General features: G+C 47.3%; 1 protein-coding gene across 1 annotated transcript; it reads left to right on the forward strand.

Annotated features, from left to right (window-relative positions):
- Nucleotides 1-3,816: 3,816 nt before the first annotated feature.
- LOC141026937 (uncharacterized) lies at nucleotides 3,817-14,899 on the forward strand. The gene is made up of 4 exons (XM_073503822.1): nucleotides 3,817-4,506; nucleotides 4,615-5,986; nucleotides 6,752-8,053; nucleotides 14,484-14,899. The coding sequence occupies exons 1-4, from the start codon at nucleotides 3,817-3,819 to the stop codon at nucleotides 14,897-14,899; spliced, it is 3,780 nt and encodes a 1,259-aa protein (XP_073359923.1).
- Nucleotides 14,900-22,576: the final 7,677 nt, after the last annotated feature.

Raw genomic sequence — 22,576 nt, forward strand, 5'->3', positions numbered from 1 at the left:
CGGAGCCTCTTGGGGACCATACCGGGCCACGGCCCGGTCTTCCCAAGCAGAAACATAGTTATGTAGCCCACTAAAATCAGTAAATGATGACCCATGTGAGATAAATTCCTTATTGGGCCCGTCCTAGCACTTTGGGCTTAGAGCGTCTCCAACAGGCACGTGGTTGCGTGGCGCGCTAACTTTTTTTCAGCGTCGAAATAGCGTTTTAGCACGCGTAGGAGGGTGTTTGCTTTACGAGGCGCTGCAAAATTTAGCGCGCCACTATAGCGCTTCAACAGGCGTTGCAAAATCCAGCGCGCGCGACCAGCCGATGCTTGAAAAAAAATGAAACAACACATACGAAAAAATATGAAACAACACATAGTTCAAATTCATAGCATAATTCAAGCCCCACACCACAAGCTAGTTCATACGATGCAAATAAAACTAGATAAAACGATGCGAATAAAACTAGATAAAATTACTCGTCCTCCTTGGTGGTGTAGTCCGACGACGTAAACGCGTCGACCCACCTAAGATCTTACTAGTTCCAGGTCGACGCAGGTCCCAGTTCGCACTGGGCTTCCGCCAGTTCCTTCCGTGCACGCTTGTCCGCCCGACGCGCGGCTCGCTCTGCCCTCCTCTGCGCAGAACTCGTTCTCGGCGACGACATCCTGCGGGAAGCGCTCGCGCCACACCGCCCGCGTGCTCATCTGTCTCGGCGATGAGGCGGCGCTCCTGCCTCCGCTGCACGCGGCGATCCTCCTTGGTGATTAGTCGCGGGGGAGGCGCGAGTTACTGTGCTTGCTCGCGCGTCCGCACGTCGGAGCAGTTCATCTGCGCCTGTGGCGCTGGAAGAAGCGGGGGAGAAGGCGCAGCGGTGGCGGGGCGCTGGAGAGGTGGGGGAGAAGGCGCAGCGGCGGGGGGGGGGGGCACCGGAAGAGGCTAGGAAGAAGGCGCGGCGAGAGGGGAAGGGTGGCGGTTGGCGGGCGCCTGCGCTCGGCTTTTAACCAGTGCGCTGGACGACGCACGCCAAAACTGCTGCGCGCGATGCTGCTTTTTCCCCGCGCGCCTTTTTTTCACGCGCCTGCTGAAGCGCGTCAAATTGGTGGTTTATCCAGCGCGCGGCTTATTCCGCGCGCCTGTTGGAGATGCTCTTAGTAATTGGTCCCTCCTACTTTGGTTGTCACGCTCTGCTACTTCCATGGTCGCCGCCATAGCATCCCCGCAACAAGCAGCGACAGGTCCTGCAAACCGACACCACTCCAAGACGATGCCCCAAGGAACGACAACCCCTTCAATAGTGCCAGTCTTCAGACATGTTAGCACGTACTCCCTCTGTTCTCAAATATTTATTTTTCTACACATTTCAAATGGACTATAATATACGGATGTATGTAGGCATATTTTAGAGTATAGATTCATTTATTTTGCTTCGTATGTAGTCACTTGTTAAAATCTCTAAAAAGACGAATATTTGGGAACGGAGGGAGTATAATGTTAGTTTATTTCTCTCCGCATCTTGCTGAGAATCTTCAGAAAATGTGAGGCTATCACGAAGACTGTGTACACAAGCAAACAAAACTTCAGAGCTGATACCTTCTCATTGATGTCAGCTTACAGATCATTCTCTCTTCTGCTCAAATTCAACAGATACACAACAACACAAAGGGCACAAAGAACAGCCACGAGCACCACTAATAATGCCTTCAACAGTGCTACAATTTCCTTGCCTAATTGTACTAATGCCTTCGTTGATCCTTCTTCAATCACACTAGTCTTTTCCAGCATGTGTTTTTCTTCTCCACCTGCATTTGGTCCATCAGGCCTGGTTGCCTCTGCTTGTTCATATGGAGGAGACACCCCTCGGAGCAGCTCGTACTCGACATAACCCTCGTCCCGTTTCCAAACTCGGCAACCATCTCGCTAACCACAAGCAAATAAATGAAATCATCAAAGTATCAAGCCACTGAACAATCACCACAAGAATGCAGAATACTAGCGTTGGCTTCCCGTCAGTATTACTATAGCAACTAGAAAAAAATATGACGTTCTGAAGCATCTAGTAATACTTCTCAAACTTTAACCACTAAGACTTTTTAAGCTATGTGGATGTGTTAGATATAAATTGTACATGAACATTTTTCACTACATAATTTACATACATTTTAGTGCAAAAAATATTTTCAGAAGTTGCTGATTGAACCATTTTCATATACAAGGCTACTTTGGTCCATCAGGCCTATGCAAAAAGATACTACCCATTTTCATATACAAGGCTACTTTGTTTTTCGTGTCAAACTTTGACTTATAATTTTGGTCAACAAAATATGGTTATATGTCATCAAAACTATATTATCGAAATGTTCTTTGAAATGTGTATCCAATGGCATACTTTTTATGACATATGACTCACATTTTGTTGGTAAAATTAATGATCAAAGTTGGACATAAAAATACAAAGTGGCCTTGTATTAGTAGATAGAGGGAGTAATTAATTAGACGATCATTTGATTTTCTCTCAGTGCACAATACAGATTGACCTGACCCACTAATTGCTATCGTCAAGCTCAACTAACAAAGGTATTCCTTCCTAATTCACGACTTCTATATTTGCTTCAAATATTGCCAATGAGTAGTTAATCATACAGATATGATCATGGGACAAAATCGAGCGAATGCCTCATGTTTGCCATCCAGCTATAATTGAAACAATTTGCAAGATACTAGTCGTAGACAATAAATGAGCAGGAGTTAATCAATGCTAATGATAAGTTTGCTATGACTTGGGTTTTGCACTATGCCCATTTCAAAATATTAAGAAATTTGTAATTTGACAAACCTTGTTAGCTGCATATCGACTAACAATAATTGGGCCAGATGTCTGTGAAATGGGCACTTCACTGCCTGAACCAACAAACAATTTGTGTTAGTAGGGATTTCCGTACAAGGGACATAAGTAGTTAACTCATGTAGGAGTCAGTGCATTCTTCTTTCATGTTTCTACCTTGGGTATCTCCAATGCTCTTAGTGTTGCTGTTGTCCTTGTTCTCCTGATCATGTTCATCAATATTTACAACCCTACCAGTGTTTTTTTTCAGAGCGCACAACAATAAATTACACTTCTGACCAACGATATAAATGCAACAGGAAAATGAATCAACTGTTGAGACCGTACAATGATATCGGAGCTGCAGGAGCGGCAGTTGTGGTTATTGTGGGAGTATCAAGAATGGCAGCTCCATCATCGGTAATATGAAAACACATCTCATCAGCATGTAAGTACTCTGCAGATGACAAAGGCGCGGGCTAGGCGAGGGAAGCGGGAAGCAGCCAAGGCGAAGGCGTAATGTTGTAGCGGGAAGTTCAAATATGTAACGGGCCTGATGGTCTCAGCGGTAGTGGGCCGGAGAGCCGTAGCAAGTAGGCCCATGTATCCTGCGGGTTATAAGCAGGCGGGCGAGGGAGAGAACGGTACGAAGAGATTTCTGTAATTCAAACTGTACCACTCACTTTCTATCTTATCCTCCTGCTTACGTCTCCTACCCCGGATCCCCTTCTCCTTCCTCTCCTCTCGAATTCGAGCAGTAGTTCGTCACCGGCCGGACTCCTCCACCGCGCGGTCGTGACAATCTGGTATCAGAGCCTCTTCTCTCGTTCCGCCGTGTGCCTGCAAAAAAATTTCTCGAATCGTACCCGGCAAATCCGAGGCGAAGGTAGCGGATCGCTCTCGGGCTTGATCTGCATAAATCCGGACCTGAGGTGGGTTGATTTGAGGAAACCGCGACCACGACGACGTTTAAGCCGAATCCGCAGACGCGCTTCCTCTCGAACAAGATGGAGGCGTTTCAGGAGCGGATGCTGCGGGAACTCACAGAGATAAGGGCGGCGCAGCGCAAGTTCGAGGTGGTCGACGGGATTTCCGCACAGCTGGAGGCCCTCGACGCCAAGTTGTCGGAGCAGTCCGCGCGCCTCGACCAAGTCCAAGTGAAGGTGGATTTGTCATGCGACACGTTGGGTCAAGTTCAGCAGAGCAAGTTCCACGCGGCGACGAAGGGGAAGCCACCAGAGGGACCGGAGAGCTCGTCGCCGACGGCAACAGAAGTATCAGATGGCATACTTGGAGCAGGGCCATCGTTCCCCACTTCCGCGCCGCCGCGCCCTGTTCAGTCACCGCACAATTTACCTGTTCCACAACCAGTTGTGCAATCGGTTCGGGAGGAAAGTTCAGGCAAACGTCAGTGGATGCCCAAGATTGATTTTCCTCGATTTGATGGCAGTGATGTCAGGATTTGGTTAGATAAGTGCGAGGCATTTTTCAAGCTGTACAACATACCTAACAGTTTCAAGCTTACTTCAGCCTCTCTGTACCTGACAGATAATGCAGCTCATTGGTACCAGGCGTTCAAACAAACTAGTGTTTATCATACTTGGCCTCAGTTTTGTGCAGCAATAGTGCAGGAGTTTGACGTCAATGTGTACAGACAGAAGATGAAAGAGCTCATGTCCTTAAAGCAGCTCGAGTCAGTAGAGGAATACAAACAGCAATTTCTACAGCTTGTTTACACGATCCGGTTGTATGAACCAGCACTCAGTGACACTTTCTTAGTGACACGCTTCATTATGGGTCTCTAGGCTGAACTTCGAGCAACTGTGGAACTACAGATACCATCATGTGTGCAATCGGCAGCGATGTTTGCTGCTGTTCAGGAAGGACTACTGCAACAGAAGTCTGTCAGGTCCAACTATGCAAAAACTCCCTTCACCAAGACTGACAGTCGACCTGCATTAGCTCCTGGGGAACTATGGAAGGCAAAACAGTTAAAGGAATACAGGCGGGCTAATGGCCTTTGTTACAAGTGTGGGGAGAAGTTTACACCTGGACATGTGTGCAGCCAAGTACTTGCTCCTGGAGCTCAGTTAAAGGCAGCTGAAGCAGTAGGGCAGAATGAAATCATATCAGATGCACTGTTAGATGCTCTGGTTGAGCAGTCAACAGCAGATTGTGCCACTATTTCAGTTACTGCACTTTCTGGAGCAGCTCATCCCAACACCATACAACTGAGGGCTCTAGTTGGAAACCAAGTGGTGCTCATTTTAATGGATTCAGGGAGCACCCACACCTTTGTGGACCAGGCACTTTTGAGCAGGATTTCTGTCACTGTTGATCAGTTGTCCCAGCCAATGAAAGTAAAAGTGGCAAATGGAGAAGTTGTGCAATGTACTGAAGTGGTTTCCCAGTTAACTTGGTGGATACAAGGGCACAACTTTACAAATGCCATGCATGTACTTCCTCTGGGAGGGCATGATATAATTTTGGGCATGGACTGGCTTGAGCAATGGGGAGTTATGCAGTGTCACTGGGCAGAAAAGTGGATTCAGTTCCAGTATGCAGGGCAGGAAGTTAAACTGCAAGGGGTGCTACCTGTCACACCAACAGTAATTGAGGAAGTATCAGTTGAACAGCTTGTTAAGTGGGAAAAAGGCAATGAGGTCTGGGCCACTGCTGTACTGAACAGGATTGTAATGGCACCTGAAACACCAATTCCTCCTACTATGCAAGAGTTGCTTGACAAGCACACAACAGTTTTCACAGATCCTCAAACATTACCTCCTCACAGGCCATTGGATCATGCAATTCACTTGGTTCCTGGAGCTGTTCCAGTTAATTATAGGCCTTACAGGTACTCTCCACAACAAAAAGATGAGATAGAAAGACAAGTAGCTAAGATGTTGAAAGCTGGTTTGATTACACCTAGCATTAGTCCATTTGCTTCTCCTGTCTTGTTGGTCAAAAAGAAGGATGGAACTTGGAGATTCTGTGTGGACTACAGAAGATTGAATGCTATCACAATAAAAAGCAAGTTTCCATTACCAGTAATTGATGAGCTGTTGGATGAGTTAGGAGGGGCCAAATGGTTTTCCAAATTGGATTTAAAAGCTGGATATCATCAAATTCGAATGAAGGAGGAAGATGAACATAAGACAGCATTTAAAACACACCATGGTCAGTTCCAGTTCAGAGTGGTTCCTTTTGGATTGGCTACTGCACCAGGGACATTTCAATGCAATATGAATGTGTTTATGGCTGGGCCTAACAGAAAATATGTATTGGTATTCATGGATGATATCTTGGTGTTTAGTTTCTCCTTGGAAGATCATATCCAACATCTGAGGTCTGTTTTTGAAATCCTAGCAGAAAACCAGTTACATGTGAAGCAGAGTAAGTGTGTGTTTGCTCAACAATCTATGGAATATTTGGGCCACATAATTTCTGATAAGGGAGTGGCTACTGATCCTGCAAAAACAGAAGCTATGATCAACTGGCCAGTACCTACCAATGTTACTGAATTAAGAGGATTTCTGGGGTTAACAGGATACTACAGGAAATTTGTGAGAAACTATGGCTTGCTAGCTAAACCCTTGATTGTCCTACTTAAAAAACAAGCTTTTCAATGGTCTGACACAGCTCAGGAAGCTTTTCAACACTTGAAGCAAGCTATGGCCACTACTCCTGTGTTAGCTCTACCTAACTTTGAGAAAACTTTCACTGTGGAAACAGATGCCTGTAACACTGGAGTAGGAGCTGTGCTCTCTCGGGAAGGGCATCCAATTGCCTATTATAGCAAGGCACTTGGAGTTAATAGTCAAAAGTTGTGCATATATGAAAAGGAGTTCCTAGCAATCATGATGGCAGTAGACAGATGGAGGTCTTACTTGGCCAGAGCCCCTTTTGTTATTAAAACTGATCATCAAAGCTTGTGTCATCTAGGAGATCAACTTCTAACTTCAGATCTGCAAAGGAAAGCAATGACAAAACTGGTGGGATTGCAATTCTCCATACAGTACAAGAAAGGAGTGGAGAATACTGTAGCAGATGCACTGTCAAGGGTGGCTCATTTATTTCCTTTACAAGCTATATCCACCAGCAAACCTGTTTGGATACAAGAGGTTTTAAACTCATACTCGGTAGATTCTGCTGCTCAAGGGATGCTGCAGAAATTGGCAGTGGACAGCAAGGCCTGTCCTGGGTTTCAGTTACAGGATGGTCTGATTAAACATGGGGACAAAATTTGGATTGGTGCCAACACAGGCTTACAGACAAAACTCATTCAAGCTTTTCATTCCACACCTGTGGGGGGCCTCTCTGGCATATTGCCTACTTACCACAGGGTTAAGCAGTTGTTTAGTTGGACTGGCATGAAGACAGATGTGGAAAATTTTGTGAAACAGTGCAACACATGTCAACAAGCAAAACATGAACTGTGCAAAACACCTGGCCTGTTGCAACCTTTACCTGTGCCAGATCGACCTTGGCAGGCAATTAGCATGGATTTTATTGAGGGACTGCCCAAGTCTGAAGGATTCAGTGCTATTCTGGTGGTTGTGGACCGTTTCACTAAGGTCAGTCATTTTCTGGCCCTGAAACATCCGTTTACAGCTGCATCTGTTGCTAAGGTGTTTCTGAATAACATAGTGAAACTGCATGGATTGCCATTGACAATTGTGTCAGACAGAGACAAAATCTTCACGAGTGCTTTCTGGCGCGAACTGTTCCGAGTGTGGGGCACTGAACTGCAGATGAGTACGGCGTATCACCCACAAACTGACGGCCAGACTGAACGTGTGAATCAATGCCTGGAGATGTATTTGCGTTGTGCAGTACACGATTCTCCAACCAAATGGGCAGCATGGCTACCTCGGGCAGAGTTTTGGTATAACTCTACATACCACTCGGCCCTGGGCTGCACTCCATACAAAGCACTGTATGGGCAAGATCCAAATGTTGGACAGTTAGCAGGTCAGTCTACTTCTCTGCACCCGGATGTTCAGACTTGGTTGGCCTCTCAGCCAGAGCATACAACACTGTTGAAGGATCATCTCGCTCGAGCACAGTGCAAGTACAAGCACTTCGCGGATAAGAAACGATCTGATCGCCAGTTTGCCGAAGGAGAAATGGTATACCTGCGCTTACAGCCATATGCTCAGTCTTCTGTGGTCAACCGTCCTTGTCCAAAGCTAGCTCTCAAATACTTTGGCCCTTTCAAGGTGTTTGTTGGGGATATACCCCGCGGTATGACCCGGCCGGAAGTATGACCCGGCCGGACTTGGCGCTTCACCGTGACCCGCCGGAGGACTGGCGACTCACGGGTCTGGCGGCTCACTGTCAGACGACTCACGGATGACCCTGACGGCGGGTCAAATAGAAGACTAGGCCCAAGGCCCAGATGGCCGGCTCATGTGATGGTGGGCTGGCTTAAGAAGAAAGGGATGACGAATATTTCCTTTACAAGGGAGCAAGACCCGGACTTGTAATTAACTTGTAAGAGAAGATAGACTAGTCCTAGTCCTACTAGGACTCCACATGTAACCCGCCCCTCTAACTTATATAAGGAGGGGCAGGGCTCCCCAAAGAGGGACAGGCAACAAGAAATAATCTCTAGGGCTAAACACCGAGAGCCGGAGCCGGCGACTCTCCCGTGATCATAATGAGACCTAGCCTCAAACAGCATGTAGGGTTGTTACCGGATGATGTTTCCCGGGGCCCGAAGCTGTCTAAACCTTTGTCTTGTGCGTTGATCCGCCCTGCGTCTCTCATCCCAATCAACCCCTCTCAAGCTACTACATAGATGCGCTGGCCTCACGACTAAGTCCTTACACCCAGGACATCTGACGTGTTAATTCCACGACAGTTGGCGCCCACCGTGGGGCCCGCGCACGGTGGTGTTGAGTTCTTGGAGGGATCTTTCTAAAGGGATCAAGAAGCTCGTTATTTTCCAGATGAAGAAAAGTGGGCACAGAACAATCACGCAAGATAACCCGGGCCAGAACAGTTGCCAAGCTCTTCAGAAATTCCTCCGCCGGGTGTTTTCCTAATTCTGTTGGTTAGTTTTGAAAGTTGGGGATATGAGATTTAAGTTCGAAGGAGATTAGGGTTGCATGTGTGCGTCGCCATAGGTGACCTAGCAATCTGCTGATCAGGAGCCAGATCGGTTTCGGGGGTTCTGCTTCTAGATGCCTGGACCAACAAGGTTAAAAAAATCGCCAGGGCAGCAGTGGTTTGTCCGGCAAAACATCTACAGTTAAATCGCGAGCCGCTGCCGTCAAGTTGCAGCTGGCGAAAGCAGGTCCCGAGACAGATTTGTACCGCAATCACCGAAGGCAAGTCAACTTGCGTGGGAAAACTGGACTAAAACTGGACTAAACGACGCATAGTCAACAATTGACTCGCCAACACGGCCTAGTGATCCGACAAGTTCTTTGTTACTGATTCAAGTACGGTGGAGAGCGACTCCTACTCGGACGAGGCCAGGCATCTGTTGTGCTTTAGGCCGTCCATGTTCAAAATCCACGTGAGGGCAAAAAGTAGCTATCACCAGATCAAGTGGAAAGCACCCATCAGTTATTATTTCTATAGCACATAGGAAAAGTGACTTGGCACAGATTCCTAGGTTTGGGATGAAGAACTGTACTCACATGGGATCGTGTACTAATCACACGAGGCCAAAATCAACTGCTCTGCCCCCAGGGTTCGCTGGCTGGAAAGTCAACCGCCGCTCTCCACGGCCGTGGCCCGTGCGCCTGCGTCCGCACGGCTCGAACACCTCCGCGGCCGTGGCCCTGCTTCACGGTTGCCGCCAGCCGGCTCGCCTGTTCAACCACCTCCGTCTTGGTGTCCACTGCGAGTCGCCGTCGCCTCTAGGCTACTGTGCCTCGAGTCGCCCATACATGGTTTTGCCTCTGAGCCGCTGCCCCCAGGCATGCTCTCCTGCTGATTGCCGCCTGAAGAAAGGAAAGGTGGAGAGCTGATTGGACGACTGGCAAAAAAAAGTCCTGAAGCTTGGCTGCAGCGCCACTGCAATTTGTCGTCGCGTCCTCCTCTATTGCGGCCATCCGAGCCACCGCCCGGCTCGTGCCCTTGTCCGAGCCGCCTCTGGTCGATCTGCTAGCGGAAAGTTGCTACTACAGTTCCCTGTGTTCGTTGTTGTGGCTACCCTTTAATATATCAGGTCAATTAACTCATGGCCAAAGTATGATCCGATCCTCGCGTGCTGTCATTGGAGGTCGCGTCTACATCCGCACTACGTCAAATTACTCAATGGACGTGCGCAAGACGCCGCCCCTGCGGCCCGGGCTACTTTGACTCACCGGGACCGTGCCTGCAATTGCCTCACCTGATCACGCTGACTTACAACGCCGTAGCCGGCCCGTCCGCCCTCGCGGCCGGTTCACGCGTCCGCGCCGGCTTACAACGCGGAGGACAGCTTGCTCGTCCGCACCGGCTCACAAACACCGTGGCCGGTTTATCTGTCTGCTCCCGCGGCCGATTCACCCGTGAAGGATTCCAGTTTCACCTAGTGATCATCAACTTCATGGCGGATTATTTTCGGCCTAAACACATCAGGTGATATCCATCTTAAATATATCTTTAGCACATATTATTTTTGTCAAAGAATAGTTTATCTTTGCCTTGGTCTGCAATGTTGCTTATACAGGGCAATTATTTATGACAAAAAGTGATATTATACTGCGGAGATGGAGGCACGCCAACATCTTTTGGCACAGGTGGTCTTCGTTATTCAACGGACCCTCGCACCGGCTTACAACGCCGTGGCCGTCTCTCGCGACCGCGCCGGCTTACCACGCCGTGGCCGTCTCTCGCGACCGCGCCGGCTTACCACGCCGTGGCCGTCTCGCGACCGCGCCGGCTTACCACGCCGTGGCCGTCTCTCGCAACCATGCCGGCTTACAACAAGGAGGACAACTCACCCGTCCGCACCGGTTTACAATGCCACGGCCGACTCATCTGTCTGTGCCGCCTCTGATGTTACGGTCGTCCTTACCGCCCGTCTCTCGCGGCCTGATCTACATCAACACACCAGGCCACACTTGTCTGGATGAGTTGTTTATTGATTATGAGCAAGTCACTACTTGGGAAGCCCGGTTTTCTTCCAACAAACTGGAGGCAAATTATCATATATTATCAGCCGTCGTCTGCACTGGATGGTTCAATGAGCAGGCGTACGAGTCGCCGCCACTACAGTTTGGTTAACTTCGAACAACCAGTTGGAAGGAGCCATTGGCCGAGTTGTTGACACGGCTCATATGGGATCATTTATAACCCGCCGCAGTCGCTTCAACCTTCTATGGGTTCACATCGTGTTATCAACACCAATGATATACAAGCTATGCCGGTTTATATCACAGGTAAATATGGAGAATCTCAAGCCAACTCCTTGAGTCATCTTGAGACTCGGGGGCTACAGTGACATGACTCGGGAACCCCGGGTCGTTGGAGGGAATGATAACCCGATTTCGGAGGCTGCTACCATATTGATGAAACTTTAAAGGCCGTCAAAAAATTGCCGGTTCAAATAAAGATTCCGGTTTAAAATCCGGTTCAAGAGATATCTTTCTCCCGCAAAGTTTTGAAGCTCTCAAATCCGGTTCAAACGTCCGGCTCAAGGTAAATTTATATCTTATAAAGCTTTGAAGCTCTTAATATCCGGTTTACAAATTTCCGGTTCAAAAAGAGGTTATCTCTCGCAAAGTTCGAGTTCTCAGGAAAAATTAAAGGGACCAAAGAGAGTCTGTTATAAAGCACAACTCAAATATAGGTACCCTGCTTTAATGACCATTGGGAGCTGATCGTATTTGAATTTAGCTTAACCCTTTTGGTGTGACCCTGATCGTATTCGAATCAGAGTCATTAAATATTCTCATGATCACTAGGGGGCTTCCTGTTCAAACATAGGTCGTATTCGAACCAAAGAGAACATAGCTGTCGATACCCTTTTGATCGGCACACTGCCGAGCTCATTGGGGAGTTTCTTGGTCATATTTGAACCATAGCTCAACCCCCTTTGGGAACCGACATGGATCGTATTCGAATCAGCGTCGTTAAACAACTCTCAAGGTCATTTGGGGGCTTCCTGTTCAAACATAGGTCGTATTCGAACCAAAGAGAACATAGCTGTCGATACCCTCTTGATCGGCAACGCCAAAGCCACTGGGGGCTATATGATCGTATTCGAATCTTAGCTTAACCCCTTTGGGACGGTTTTCTGATCGTATTCGAATCAGAAGCCTCAAAAATTTTGAAGTCTCTTTTTGCAAACAATTTTTGGATTTTATTTGAAGCTCTTTTTCATATATAAAGTGTATATAAGTGGTTGTTATTTAACCCGGCTTGATTTTCAATGGTAAATCGCCAGCTTATGGCAATCATCATCTATGTGGAAGCATTGGCTTCTAAGGATTGGGTTATCGCCCTTACTGCACAGGTCATATAAACCGGCAGTACAAAATCAATATCACAGTGGTTATATGTGAGATATTATGACCCGCCCTGCGGTAAACCGCCAAGGGATCTTGTGATCTACTTGTGTGCAGGATAAGATTACATTTGGGTGGTTACCCGCCCTGGCTTTTAACGTTAAGTCGCCAGGGCATATGTTGTTTAAACTCTGTGCAGGATTTACAGGGCTATGACTTACATAAATGGTTAAGTTCAAGCCCATCATCAAAGATTGAAATTGGTGTCTCAAAAGGGTTGTCAATTCTTGGTTTTCTCAAAGGCTATAAGCCGCCGGGTTATAAAATTTCCGGCTTACAATGGAGGCGTAATAAATCGCCATCGGCCAAGAGTCGCCGGGTGTTTAAACTCCGGATTTACTTGTCAACAAATAAGGTATTTGAATCTTTAAATAGCCAAACTTGGCTGGATTTTCACTATGATATTGAATGACTGAGGTTTCAAACCGGGTTATTCAAATGTTTAATAGCCAGCATGGCTGGACTTTTATTATGGTTATCATTAACTAATATTATGATTGAGGTTTTCAAAGTCGCTTTGGCGCAATGGCTATTATTTTATCAATGGATATGATTTATTCTACAATGAAAGGAATAGTCCCGAGTCGCTGCAGGCTTACAACCCGGCACTTGGGGGCTACATTATTCAAGTTGAGATTACATCAAATATGCAAGTCCCATGTCACTGCCAGCAGGCACCATGGCACTTGGGGGCTAATGCAAAGTCATTTTTTGCTCACTTCATTGAAGACCCGACTCATCACATTCTAAATGAGCCGGCCCTTGGGGCTACCAATTGCTCCTGGCAACAATTCAAGACAATTCAAGGATGACCCGGCTACACTACTATGACTATAGCCGACTCATGGGGGCTACACAACTGGATTTTATTTAAAGCCATGGTGATAAGTCCCGGCTTATTCATGCTGATTAAACCGGCCCTTGGGGGCTACAGGTAATATGGATATAAGGGAGAAATATTTTCAAATTCTTTGTTTTGAGCAAACCAGATTGACCCGGCGTCACCAATCATTATGACCCTGTGCCTACAACCCGGCGTCATCAATAATCATGAACTGGCGTTGGCAACAATCATGACCCGGAAGTATCAGCTTTTATAACCCGGCAATTTTGGTACTCATAAACCGGCAAGTTTTACATCTTTAAACCGGCTGAATATCGGATGAGTATTTCAAGACCAATATTTCTTAAGCCGGCGCTTTAAAAGCCGACTCAAGTGGATTATCTCTTACAATATTTCTCACCAAGAGATCAATGTCAGCAAATTGACTCTAAAGCTGGCCTGTTGACCCCGATTTTCAAAGGAAGTATCTGGATTTTTTGCATTGGCAAAATTTGAACATATCTGTTAAAAGAGATTTGCTATAAGATCTTGAGTATGCATCCAGGAGGAAATGACAAGGACTTAAAGATGACCAGGTGCCGGTTCAGGAAAATATTTAACCCGGAACACAACCTGTCAAATTTGTTCTTGTGTTTATATTGCAGATTAGTTTAACATGGATAAATCCAAATTAAACTGGGGGCTAATGTTGGGGATATACCCCGCGGTATGACCCGGCCGGACTTGGCGCTTCACCGTGACCCGCCGGAGGACTGGCGACTCATGGGTCTGGCGGCTCACTGTCAGACGACTGACGAGCCTGACGACTCACGGATGACCCTGACGGCGGGTCAAATAGAAGACTAGGCCCAAGGCCCAGATGGCCGGCTCATGTGATGGTGGGCTGGCTTAAGAAGAAAGGGATGACGAATATTTCCTTTACAAGGGAGCAAGATCCGGACTTGTAATTAACTTGTAAGAGAAGATAAACTAGTCCTAGTCCTACTAGGACTCCACATGTAACCCGCCCCTCTAACTTATATAAGGAGGGGCAGGGCTCCCCAAAGAGGGACAGGCAACAAGAAATAATCTCTAGGGCTAAACACCGAGAGCCGGAGCCGGCGACTCTCCCGTGATCATAATGAGACCTAGCCTCAAACAGCATGTAGGGTTGTTACCGGATGATGTTTCCCGGGGCCCGAAACTGTCTAAACCTTTGTCTTGTGCGTTGATCCGCCCTGCGTCTCTCATCCCAATCAACCCCTCTCAAGCTACTACATAGATGCGCTGGCCTCACGACTAAGTCCTTGCACCCAGGACATCTGACGTGTTAATTCCACGACAGTGTTGGAAAAAGTGGGAAATGCAGCATACAAACTGGAGTTACCCCGTGGCAGTATGGTCCACCCGGTGTTTCATGTGTCTCAACTCAAGGGCCATGTGCCGGATCATACTCCGGTGTTTACTACTCTTCCGGTTCCACTCGATCTATCAGCACCTGGTGTGATACCTGAGGAGATTCTGGATCGCCGACTGGTCAAAAAGGGCAATGCATCTTATCTTCAGATACTGGTCAAGTGGTCGTCGATTCCGGCGGCGTCAGCAACCTGGGAAGATTACCAAGTACTCAAGGAGCGCTACCTAGATGCACCAGCCTGGGGACATGCTGGTTCTTCAGGGGGAGGTATTGTAAGTACTCTGCAGATGACAAAGGCGCGGGCTAGGCGAGGGAAGCGGGAAGCAGCCAAGGTGAAGGCGTAATGTTGTAGCGGGAAGTTCAAATATGCGGTAGTGGGCCGGAGAGCCGTAGCAAGTAGGCCCATGTATCCTGCGGGTTATAAGCAGGCGGGCGAGGGAGAGAACGGTACGAAGAGATTTCTGTAATTCAAACTGTACCACTCACTTTCTATCTTATCCTCCTGCTTACGTCTCCTACCCCGGATCCCCTTCTCCTTCCTCTCCTCTCGAATTCGAGCAGTAGTTCGTCGCCGGCCGGACTCCTCCACCGCGCGGTCGTGACACAGCATTTCCACTTTCCTTACCTTGCTCATATGGCATCAGACTGTTAACAACATAGAGTGAAATTACACATCTGGCACAACAAATATAAATGTAACAAGAAAAAACAAAAAGATATTTATTATTCGGAATTTCAGATCATACTTTGGAAGCAATTTTGTGATGGGAGTATAAGGATGGTCCATCGGATAAATCTTGGCAGCAATGAGAGAAAGCCTTTTCCATAAACGTGGCCTTATGTCATCACAAACGTGAAGCCTTGCAAAGCAGTCCCAGCGGTTTCCATTAAGCAACTCGCGTAGAATATTAGCCTCCTTTTGCATCCCCTTCAAACCATCATCATTATACAATTGGAGCCAATAATTCAAATTACGTAAATCAAAAAAAAATTAGTAGAGGCATCAAAGCATACCAACATGAAAGCAGCAAGGCAGTCATAAGAAGGCCCTTTGTAGGTGCTCAGGATATGAAATACAGCGTGTCGGATATAATTGCTAATGTTGAGATTGTCGTCTTCCAATACCTCCATAATGAAACCATCCTCCTCCACATCGTTCTTGGTTCTACATGCCCACAACTCACACATGAATTCGGCCTCCTCTGCGATACACTTTAAGTAAATAAATACAAATTAGGTAAGACACACCACATGATCTGATTTGTAAGATGCAGACATGTACCATAAGACCAGCAGCTGCAACAGAAGATTCAAGATCTGACTCGATTATAAAGCACGCATATTGCTTGATCTCGTCGCTGAGTCTATAATGGTCAGCAGTGAAACCTTCTGCACAACTACTCAACTTCTCCTCCATTTCGAGACACTTGATACCATCGTTTCGATAAGATGTAAATGTCAGTTGATCAGCAAAGCAATCAATAACTTTAGTTCAGTTTGGTGTATGTAGGAGGAAACTTAGTAACTTACCCTAGTGGCTGAAGCGTGCAGGCTGAGAATAGCAAGAGCATTTCGTTGGAAAAAACTCATTTAGGTAATCAAATAGTCTTCCAAGAGAACATAACCAGAATCCCAGGGTAACAGCCTGTCCCAACTCCATGCGGTTTCCATAAGATCTTAATAGGAAGAACGACCCGTCAACTAAGATCAAATCCACTAATAATAGTAAATCATATTTGCACAGGGAAGAAAACCATTTTCCCTCCAAAAAGGGGGAAGAAATTCATTTTGATGGGATGGGATGGGATCGGAGGGAAATGGCAGCATCTGCAGACTCAACCACACAGGCAAGCAAAGGATGCCCACGGGATCATGGAGCAAATTAACCAGACAACGATTTCTAGACGGATCGAATGGAAACATATATAGTAAGTATACAAAATTCCCTACTGAGTAGAACGCAAATTTAACCTCGGTTTAAAATAACACGAAAAATAGAACATGTGGGTTCCTCGTATACCTCTGTAGTGGATGATATCCAATGGCGGCACATCCTTGACATGTTCGAATTCCCTCCTGTCTTCCATTTGCTCAAGAGACATCATCATGTGTTTACGGTTGGTCTTCGCCGCCAACCAGCGCCAGGACCGCCCATCGGATGAGTGCATATGTCACCTTGTAGGGTTTTCGAGATTGGATGGGGCGGGTTCGTGTGAATGGGATGGGTGGGGGGTCTGTGGTGCGGGAAACGGCGGACGGCGAGGAGAGGAAATGGCCGAGGACGCGAGGGAGGTACCCTTTATTTGTATGGTGACACAACTGGGCCGGCCCAGTAACCTGCGCTAGCACAGCGCGGCCACTCCTCGCCTATAAAAACCAAGGGAGCGATCCCTAGAAAAAAAAATCCTTAACGCTCCGTCTGGATGTAGACAGAGACTTGGCATTGCATTGGCTCCAATGCCAAATATCCCAGCACATTATATTGAACTCCAATGCCTAATTTTTTGTTTGGCTGTACATGTATTGGATAATTGGAATCTATGGAGAGCGCCGTCGTCCTCGCGTCCCGTACCTCGCCATCCCTGCCCGCGCTCCCCTTGAAGCGCAACACCAGGTCTCCTCTGGCGACACCACATACTCCCCGTCTTCCTCCACTCCTCTTACGCCGCACCCTCCTCCTCCTCCGAACGGTCAGCTCCTCTGTGATGGATTTCAGGGCCTCGTCCTCGAGGGCGTCCGACTCAACGACGGTCGCGCTGGTGCATTTGACAGTGTCCGATGCGGCGAGGGAGGTGAGCAGGAGGTGTGGGCGGGCGGCGCGGAGGCGGAGGCGGCATGAGACGGCCAAGAAGGGCACCCGAGGAACGGGTTGGGAAGGAGGAGGCGGCGAGGGCGCGAAGGGAGGCTGGACCGAGTTGGAGTGACGACATGTGTGCTTTAAGTGCAGGACGAAGAAAATATCGATTCAGCCGAAATCGTATGGGTGGAGCTTTGTATGCGGGAGGGGGTCGAACTAGTGTTGCACAGTCCTACTCAATATCGAGATAAGATTCCACGGTTGAATTCAAAGACTATCCAAACAATCGCATTCGGGTAAGGTGAATGTCACTGCCAAATTCTGTTGTCAAATATCAACATCCAAACATGCCATAAAAAAATCTAGTTGGAGGACACCACGTACGGGGGGGCACTTCTCCTAGCGTGGGAGTGCCCCAGCATGCCATGTGGCATCCTCTAGCGCTAGTACGTGTCATGCGCTGGGCCTTTTTCTTATCAGAGCATTCATTTTCGTGTTTTCCCATTCTTCTCTGATATTTTTTTTTTGAGTGGGGTTCACTTTTTGTTTTGTAAGGTGTTTCGGTTTGTGTTTGCCAGGAGCGTGTGCTTCTACGGAAAGCACGAGTGTGCTTTCTCTATGCGAAAAAATATATAGTTGTGTTGTTTTGCTTCGCGTATAGCACAATAGTACTTCACCTTCGGAGAATATAGTTGTGCTTCGTCGGGAAGCACGATTTAATTTGAATTGGGAGCACAGTTTTGGTTCAACTAGAAGCACAAGTTACTACTAGGTAGAAGCATAGATTTGTCAAAAAAAAGTTTGTCGGATCATATCAACATTGTTGGATTATGGATGGGCTTAGGCCCATATAAGACACTAATCCCTTGTTAATCTTGAGGCCCATGTATGAGATGTCAGGTGATGGGAAGTTTAGTCCCACTTTGCTAGTTGAGGAGAGTTGAGACCCCTTTATAAGGGCTGCTCTACCATTTGCCATTGGGAGCTTGGGAAGAGGAGTGGTACACGCGCGCTCCTCCTCCTCCGCCGCCCGCCTCGCCTCGTCACGACGTGACGCGCGCGCGCCGCGGGTTGCGGGAATGAATTAATTTGCTAACAGGTGGGCCACTGTCTGAGACGTTGGACTGTGGGCTGACTTGCGATTGCCGGGATTCGTCGACTCCCTTGCCGGGAGTGGGTCGACTCGGTCGTGGGCCTCCGCAAGGCCCACGACTTTCTTCCTTACGGACTATATAAGAAGGCTCTGGCCAGTGAAGTAACCTAGTTCGGTTCACTCACTCCCTCTCGCGTGACCTACCCGTCATCTACTGTTCCTCACTCTGTGTTGCCTCCGGCGATCCCATCCCGACGACCGCGTGCACGGTTGGTCGGGAGAGCAGGTGCCTCCGGAACCCTGTCATTCGAGATCCTGCCCGGGAGAACGGCAATAAGGTTTTTCGGGAGCGTCTCGACGCGACTGCTCCTGATCCGTCCCCAACTCCGTTCGCCTCTGCTTCCACTACTTCCCCTGCATCGACACCATGGCCAACGATGCCGCCGCTAAGAAGAAGGCCACGGACGACGCCGAGGCTGCTGCTGCCGCCGCCGCGTTGGCCTGGCCAACCGGAGGGTATGATCAGTTCATCCCTCGTTTACTCGTACTTGTACTAGCCATATTTGTGTTGCTCATAGATGGTTCGTTTCCATGTTCTGTACGTGCTAGTATGCTTAGGTATAGCTATGAGATGCATACCTTTTATGCTATGCTTACTGTTTACTCGTGGATAAGTCTAATCGGAAAAGTGCTAATATTTCCAACAATCCAAAAACCTTATTTTAGGCACTTTTCGATTCAAGGCTTTGCTGCTACTCTGAAACCGGAAAAGTTTACCGGGATGCATTTTAAGCGTTGGCAGATTAGGACCACCTTGTGGCTCACAACGATGAACGTGTTCTGGGTTGGTGGTGTGTCCCTCACAGAAACGATTGCTCCTGAACAGGAGAAGGCGTTTAGGGAGGCAACCACAATCTTTCTGGGAGTAGTTCTGAGTGTGATTGGAGACAAGTTGGTTGACGCCTATATTCATATGGGGGTTGCCAAAAACTTGTGGGATGCGCTCGAAGTCAAATTCGGCGCAACTGATGCTGGCAGTGAGCTGCATGCCATGGAGCAGTTCCATAGTTACAGGATGGCTGATAACCGTCTTGTATTGGACCAGGCTCATGAGATACAGTGCATTGCCAAGGAGCTGGAGCTCCTGAAGTGTGAGTTACCGGACAAGTTTGTCGCGGGTTGCATTATTGCAAAACTCCCTCCTAGTTGGAGGAACTTTGCTACTTCTCTCAAGCACTTGAGACGTGAATTCTCTGTTGAGGATGTCATTGGTCATCTCAGTGTTGAGCAGAACTCGAGAGCAAAGGACTCACACGTGAAAGGGGCAGAGGGTTCTTCTAGCGCCAATGTGGTGCAGAAGAACTTCCACAAGTTCAAGGGAAAGAACTCTGTCCAGCAGAATACTACCTTTAAGAAGAAGGGTAAGAAGAAAGACAAAAAGAGAGATGGCTGCTTTACTTGTGGTTCAGATGAACATTGGGCAAACAAGTGCCCAAACAAGTACAAGAAGCCAGCACAGGACTTCAAGTCTGTGAATGTCACTCTGAGCAACCATGCGGCATATGGGTATGGTAATCTGTTTACCATACTTTCAGTCTGTCGGTCCACAGATTGGTGGGTTGACACTGGGGCCAACATTCATGTGTGTGCTGATGTGTCTTTTTTCTTCCTACCAGGTCGCACGAGATTGTTCCGTCCTGATGGGGAATGGCTCGCATGCTTCTGTTCATGGTGTTGGCACGGTAGATCTGAAGTTTACTTTGGGAAAGATCGTGCAACTGAAGAACGTGTAGCATGTCCCCGCCATAAAGAAGAATCTCGTTAGTGGCTCCCTTCTATGTAAAGAAGTGTTTAAGTTAGTATTTGAGTCTAACAAAGTAGTCGTATCTCGGTATGGACTATTTGTTGGAAAAGGATATGACTGTGGTGGTTTGTTTCGCCTTTCCCTGGAGGATTTCTGTAATAAAGTCGTGAACCAAATTCATTCTAATGTGAACGAACCTGAGTTTTGGCATTCACGTCTTTGTCACATAAATTTTGGTTGTCTGATGCGGCTAGCTAAGATGGACTTAATCCTGAGTTTCACTTTAGCCAAAGGCTCTAAATGCCATGCGTGTGTGCAAGCTAAGCAACCTCGTAAGCCTCACAAGCTTGCGAAGGAGAGACACCTGGCACCATTAGAGCTCATACATTCAGATCTCTGTGAGATGAATGGTGTGTTGACTAAAGGTGGAAAGAAATACTTTATGACTCTGATTGATGATTCCACTAGATTTTGCTATGTGTATTTGTTAAATACTAAGGATGAGGCTCTACACTACTTTAAAGTCTATAAGGCTGAACTTGAGAACCAACTTGAGAAGAAAATAAAACGAGTCCGGTCTGATCGTGGTGGAGAGTACTTTTCTAATGAGTTTGATTTATTCTGTGCAGAACATGGTATTATTCATGAGAGGACGCCTCCCTACTCACCCTGTCAAACGGGGTTGCCAAACGGAAAAACCGTACTCTAACTGATTTGGTTAACGCCATATTAGATACATCGGGTTTATCCAAGGCATGGTGGGGGAGGCTGTATTGGCATCTTGTCATGTCCTGAATAAAGTTCCCACAAAGGATAATGAGACTACTCCCTATGAGCAATGGGAAAAGAAAAGAACTACACTCTCTTACTTGCGCACTTGGGGCTGCTTGGCGAAAGTCAACGTGCCAATAATCAAAAAGCGCAAGTTAGGACCAAAGACCGTGGACTGTGTTTCTCTTGGCTATGCCAAGCATAGCGTTGGGATTTCTAATGGTGAAATCTGAGGTATCTGACCAGAAGGTCGGTACAATTATAGAGTCTAGGGATGCTACATTCTTTGAGGATATTTTCCCCATGAGAGATATGCAAAGCATTTCTAGACTGGAATCTAATGAGACTCCTGAACCTGCCATTCTGATGGAATATTATGAACATAAAAGTAATGAGAGTTCCACAGAGGATGACGAGGAAGCTCCTGTTAGGAGCAAGAGACAGAGGACTGCAAAGTCCTTTGGTGATGATTTCCTCGTGTACCTCGTGGATGATGATACTCCCAGCTCCATTTCAGAAGCTTATGCATCTCCTGATGCTGACTACTGGAAGGATGCGGTCCGTGGCGAGATGGATTCCATATTGGATAACGGGACATGGGAAATCACTGATCGTCCTTATGGTTGTCAACCATTGGGATGTAAGTGGGTGTTCAAGAAGAAGCTTAGGCCCGATGGTACTGTTGAGAAGTACAAGGCTAGGCTTGTGGCCAAGGGTTATACCCAAAAGGAAGAAGAAGATTTCTTCGACACTTACTCACCTGTGGCTAGGCTGACAACCATTCGAGTGTTACTCGCTTTGGCTGCCTCGCATGGTCTTCTCGTTCATCAGATGGACGGTAAGACGGCTTTCCTTAACGGAGAGCTAGACAAGGAAATTTACATGCAACGGCCGGATGGCTTTGTAGTAAATGGTCAGGAAAGAAAGGTGTGCAAGCTAGTGAAATCTCTGTATGGCCTGAAACAAGCGCCTAAGCAATGGCATGAGAAGTTCAACACTACTCTGACATCTGCTAGCTTTGTTGTGAACGAAGCTAACAAATGTGTATACTATCGCTATGGTGGGGGCGAAGGAGTTATATCGTGTCTGTATGTCGATGACATACTGATATTTGGGACCCACCTCAAGGTCATTGAGGAGGTCAAGGCTTTTCTATCTCATAACTTTGAGATGAAAGACCTGGGCGTGGCTGATGTTATCTTGAACATCAAGCTACTGAGAAATTCTGAGGGTGGAATTACACTTCTGCAATCCCACTATGTTGAGAAGATTTTGAGCCGTTTTGGATATTCGGACTGCAAACCTTCTGCAACACCATATGATCCTAGCGTGCAGATTCGAAAGTTCGAAGGCACGGCTGTAGATCAATTGAGATATTCTCAAGTGGTTGGTTCACTGATGTACCTAGCATGTGCTACTCGTCCTGAGATCTCATTTGCTGTGTGCAAACTGGCCCGGTTTGTTTCCAATCCGGGAGATGTGCATTGGCATGCTGTTGAGCGAGTGATGCGTTATTTGCAAGGTACTGCGAACTATGGAATTCACTATTCTGGGTA

The sequence above is a fragment of the Aegilops tauschii genome, chromosome 7 (assembly GCF_002575655.3).
Source record: "Aegilops tauschii subsp. strangulata cultivar AL8/78 chromosome 7, Aet v6.0, whole genome shotgun sequence".
Taxonomy (NCBI): Eukaryota; Viridiplantae; Streptophyta; class Magnoliopsida; order Poales; family Poaceae; genus Aegilops; species Aegilops tauschii.

Bases quoted from the DNA above. Each gene is read 5' to 3' on its own strand.
- LOC141026937 (XM_073503822.1), top strand. From the start codon at position 3,817: ATGGAGGCGTTTCAGGAGCGGATGCTGCGGGAACTCACAGAGATAAGG. The intron at 4,507-4,614 runs GTAGAGGAATAC...ATGGGTCTCTAG, and splicing joins CCTTAAAGCAGCTCGAGTCA to GCTGAACTTCGAGCAACTGT. The intron at 5,987-6,751 runs GTCAGTTCCAGT...TGTGTCATCTAG, and splicing joins AGCATTTAAAACACACCATG to GAGATCAACTTCTAACTTCA.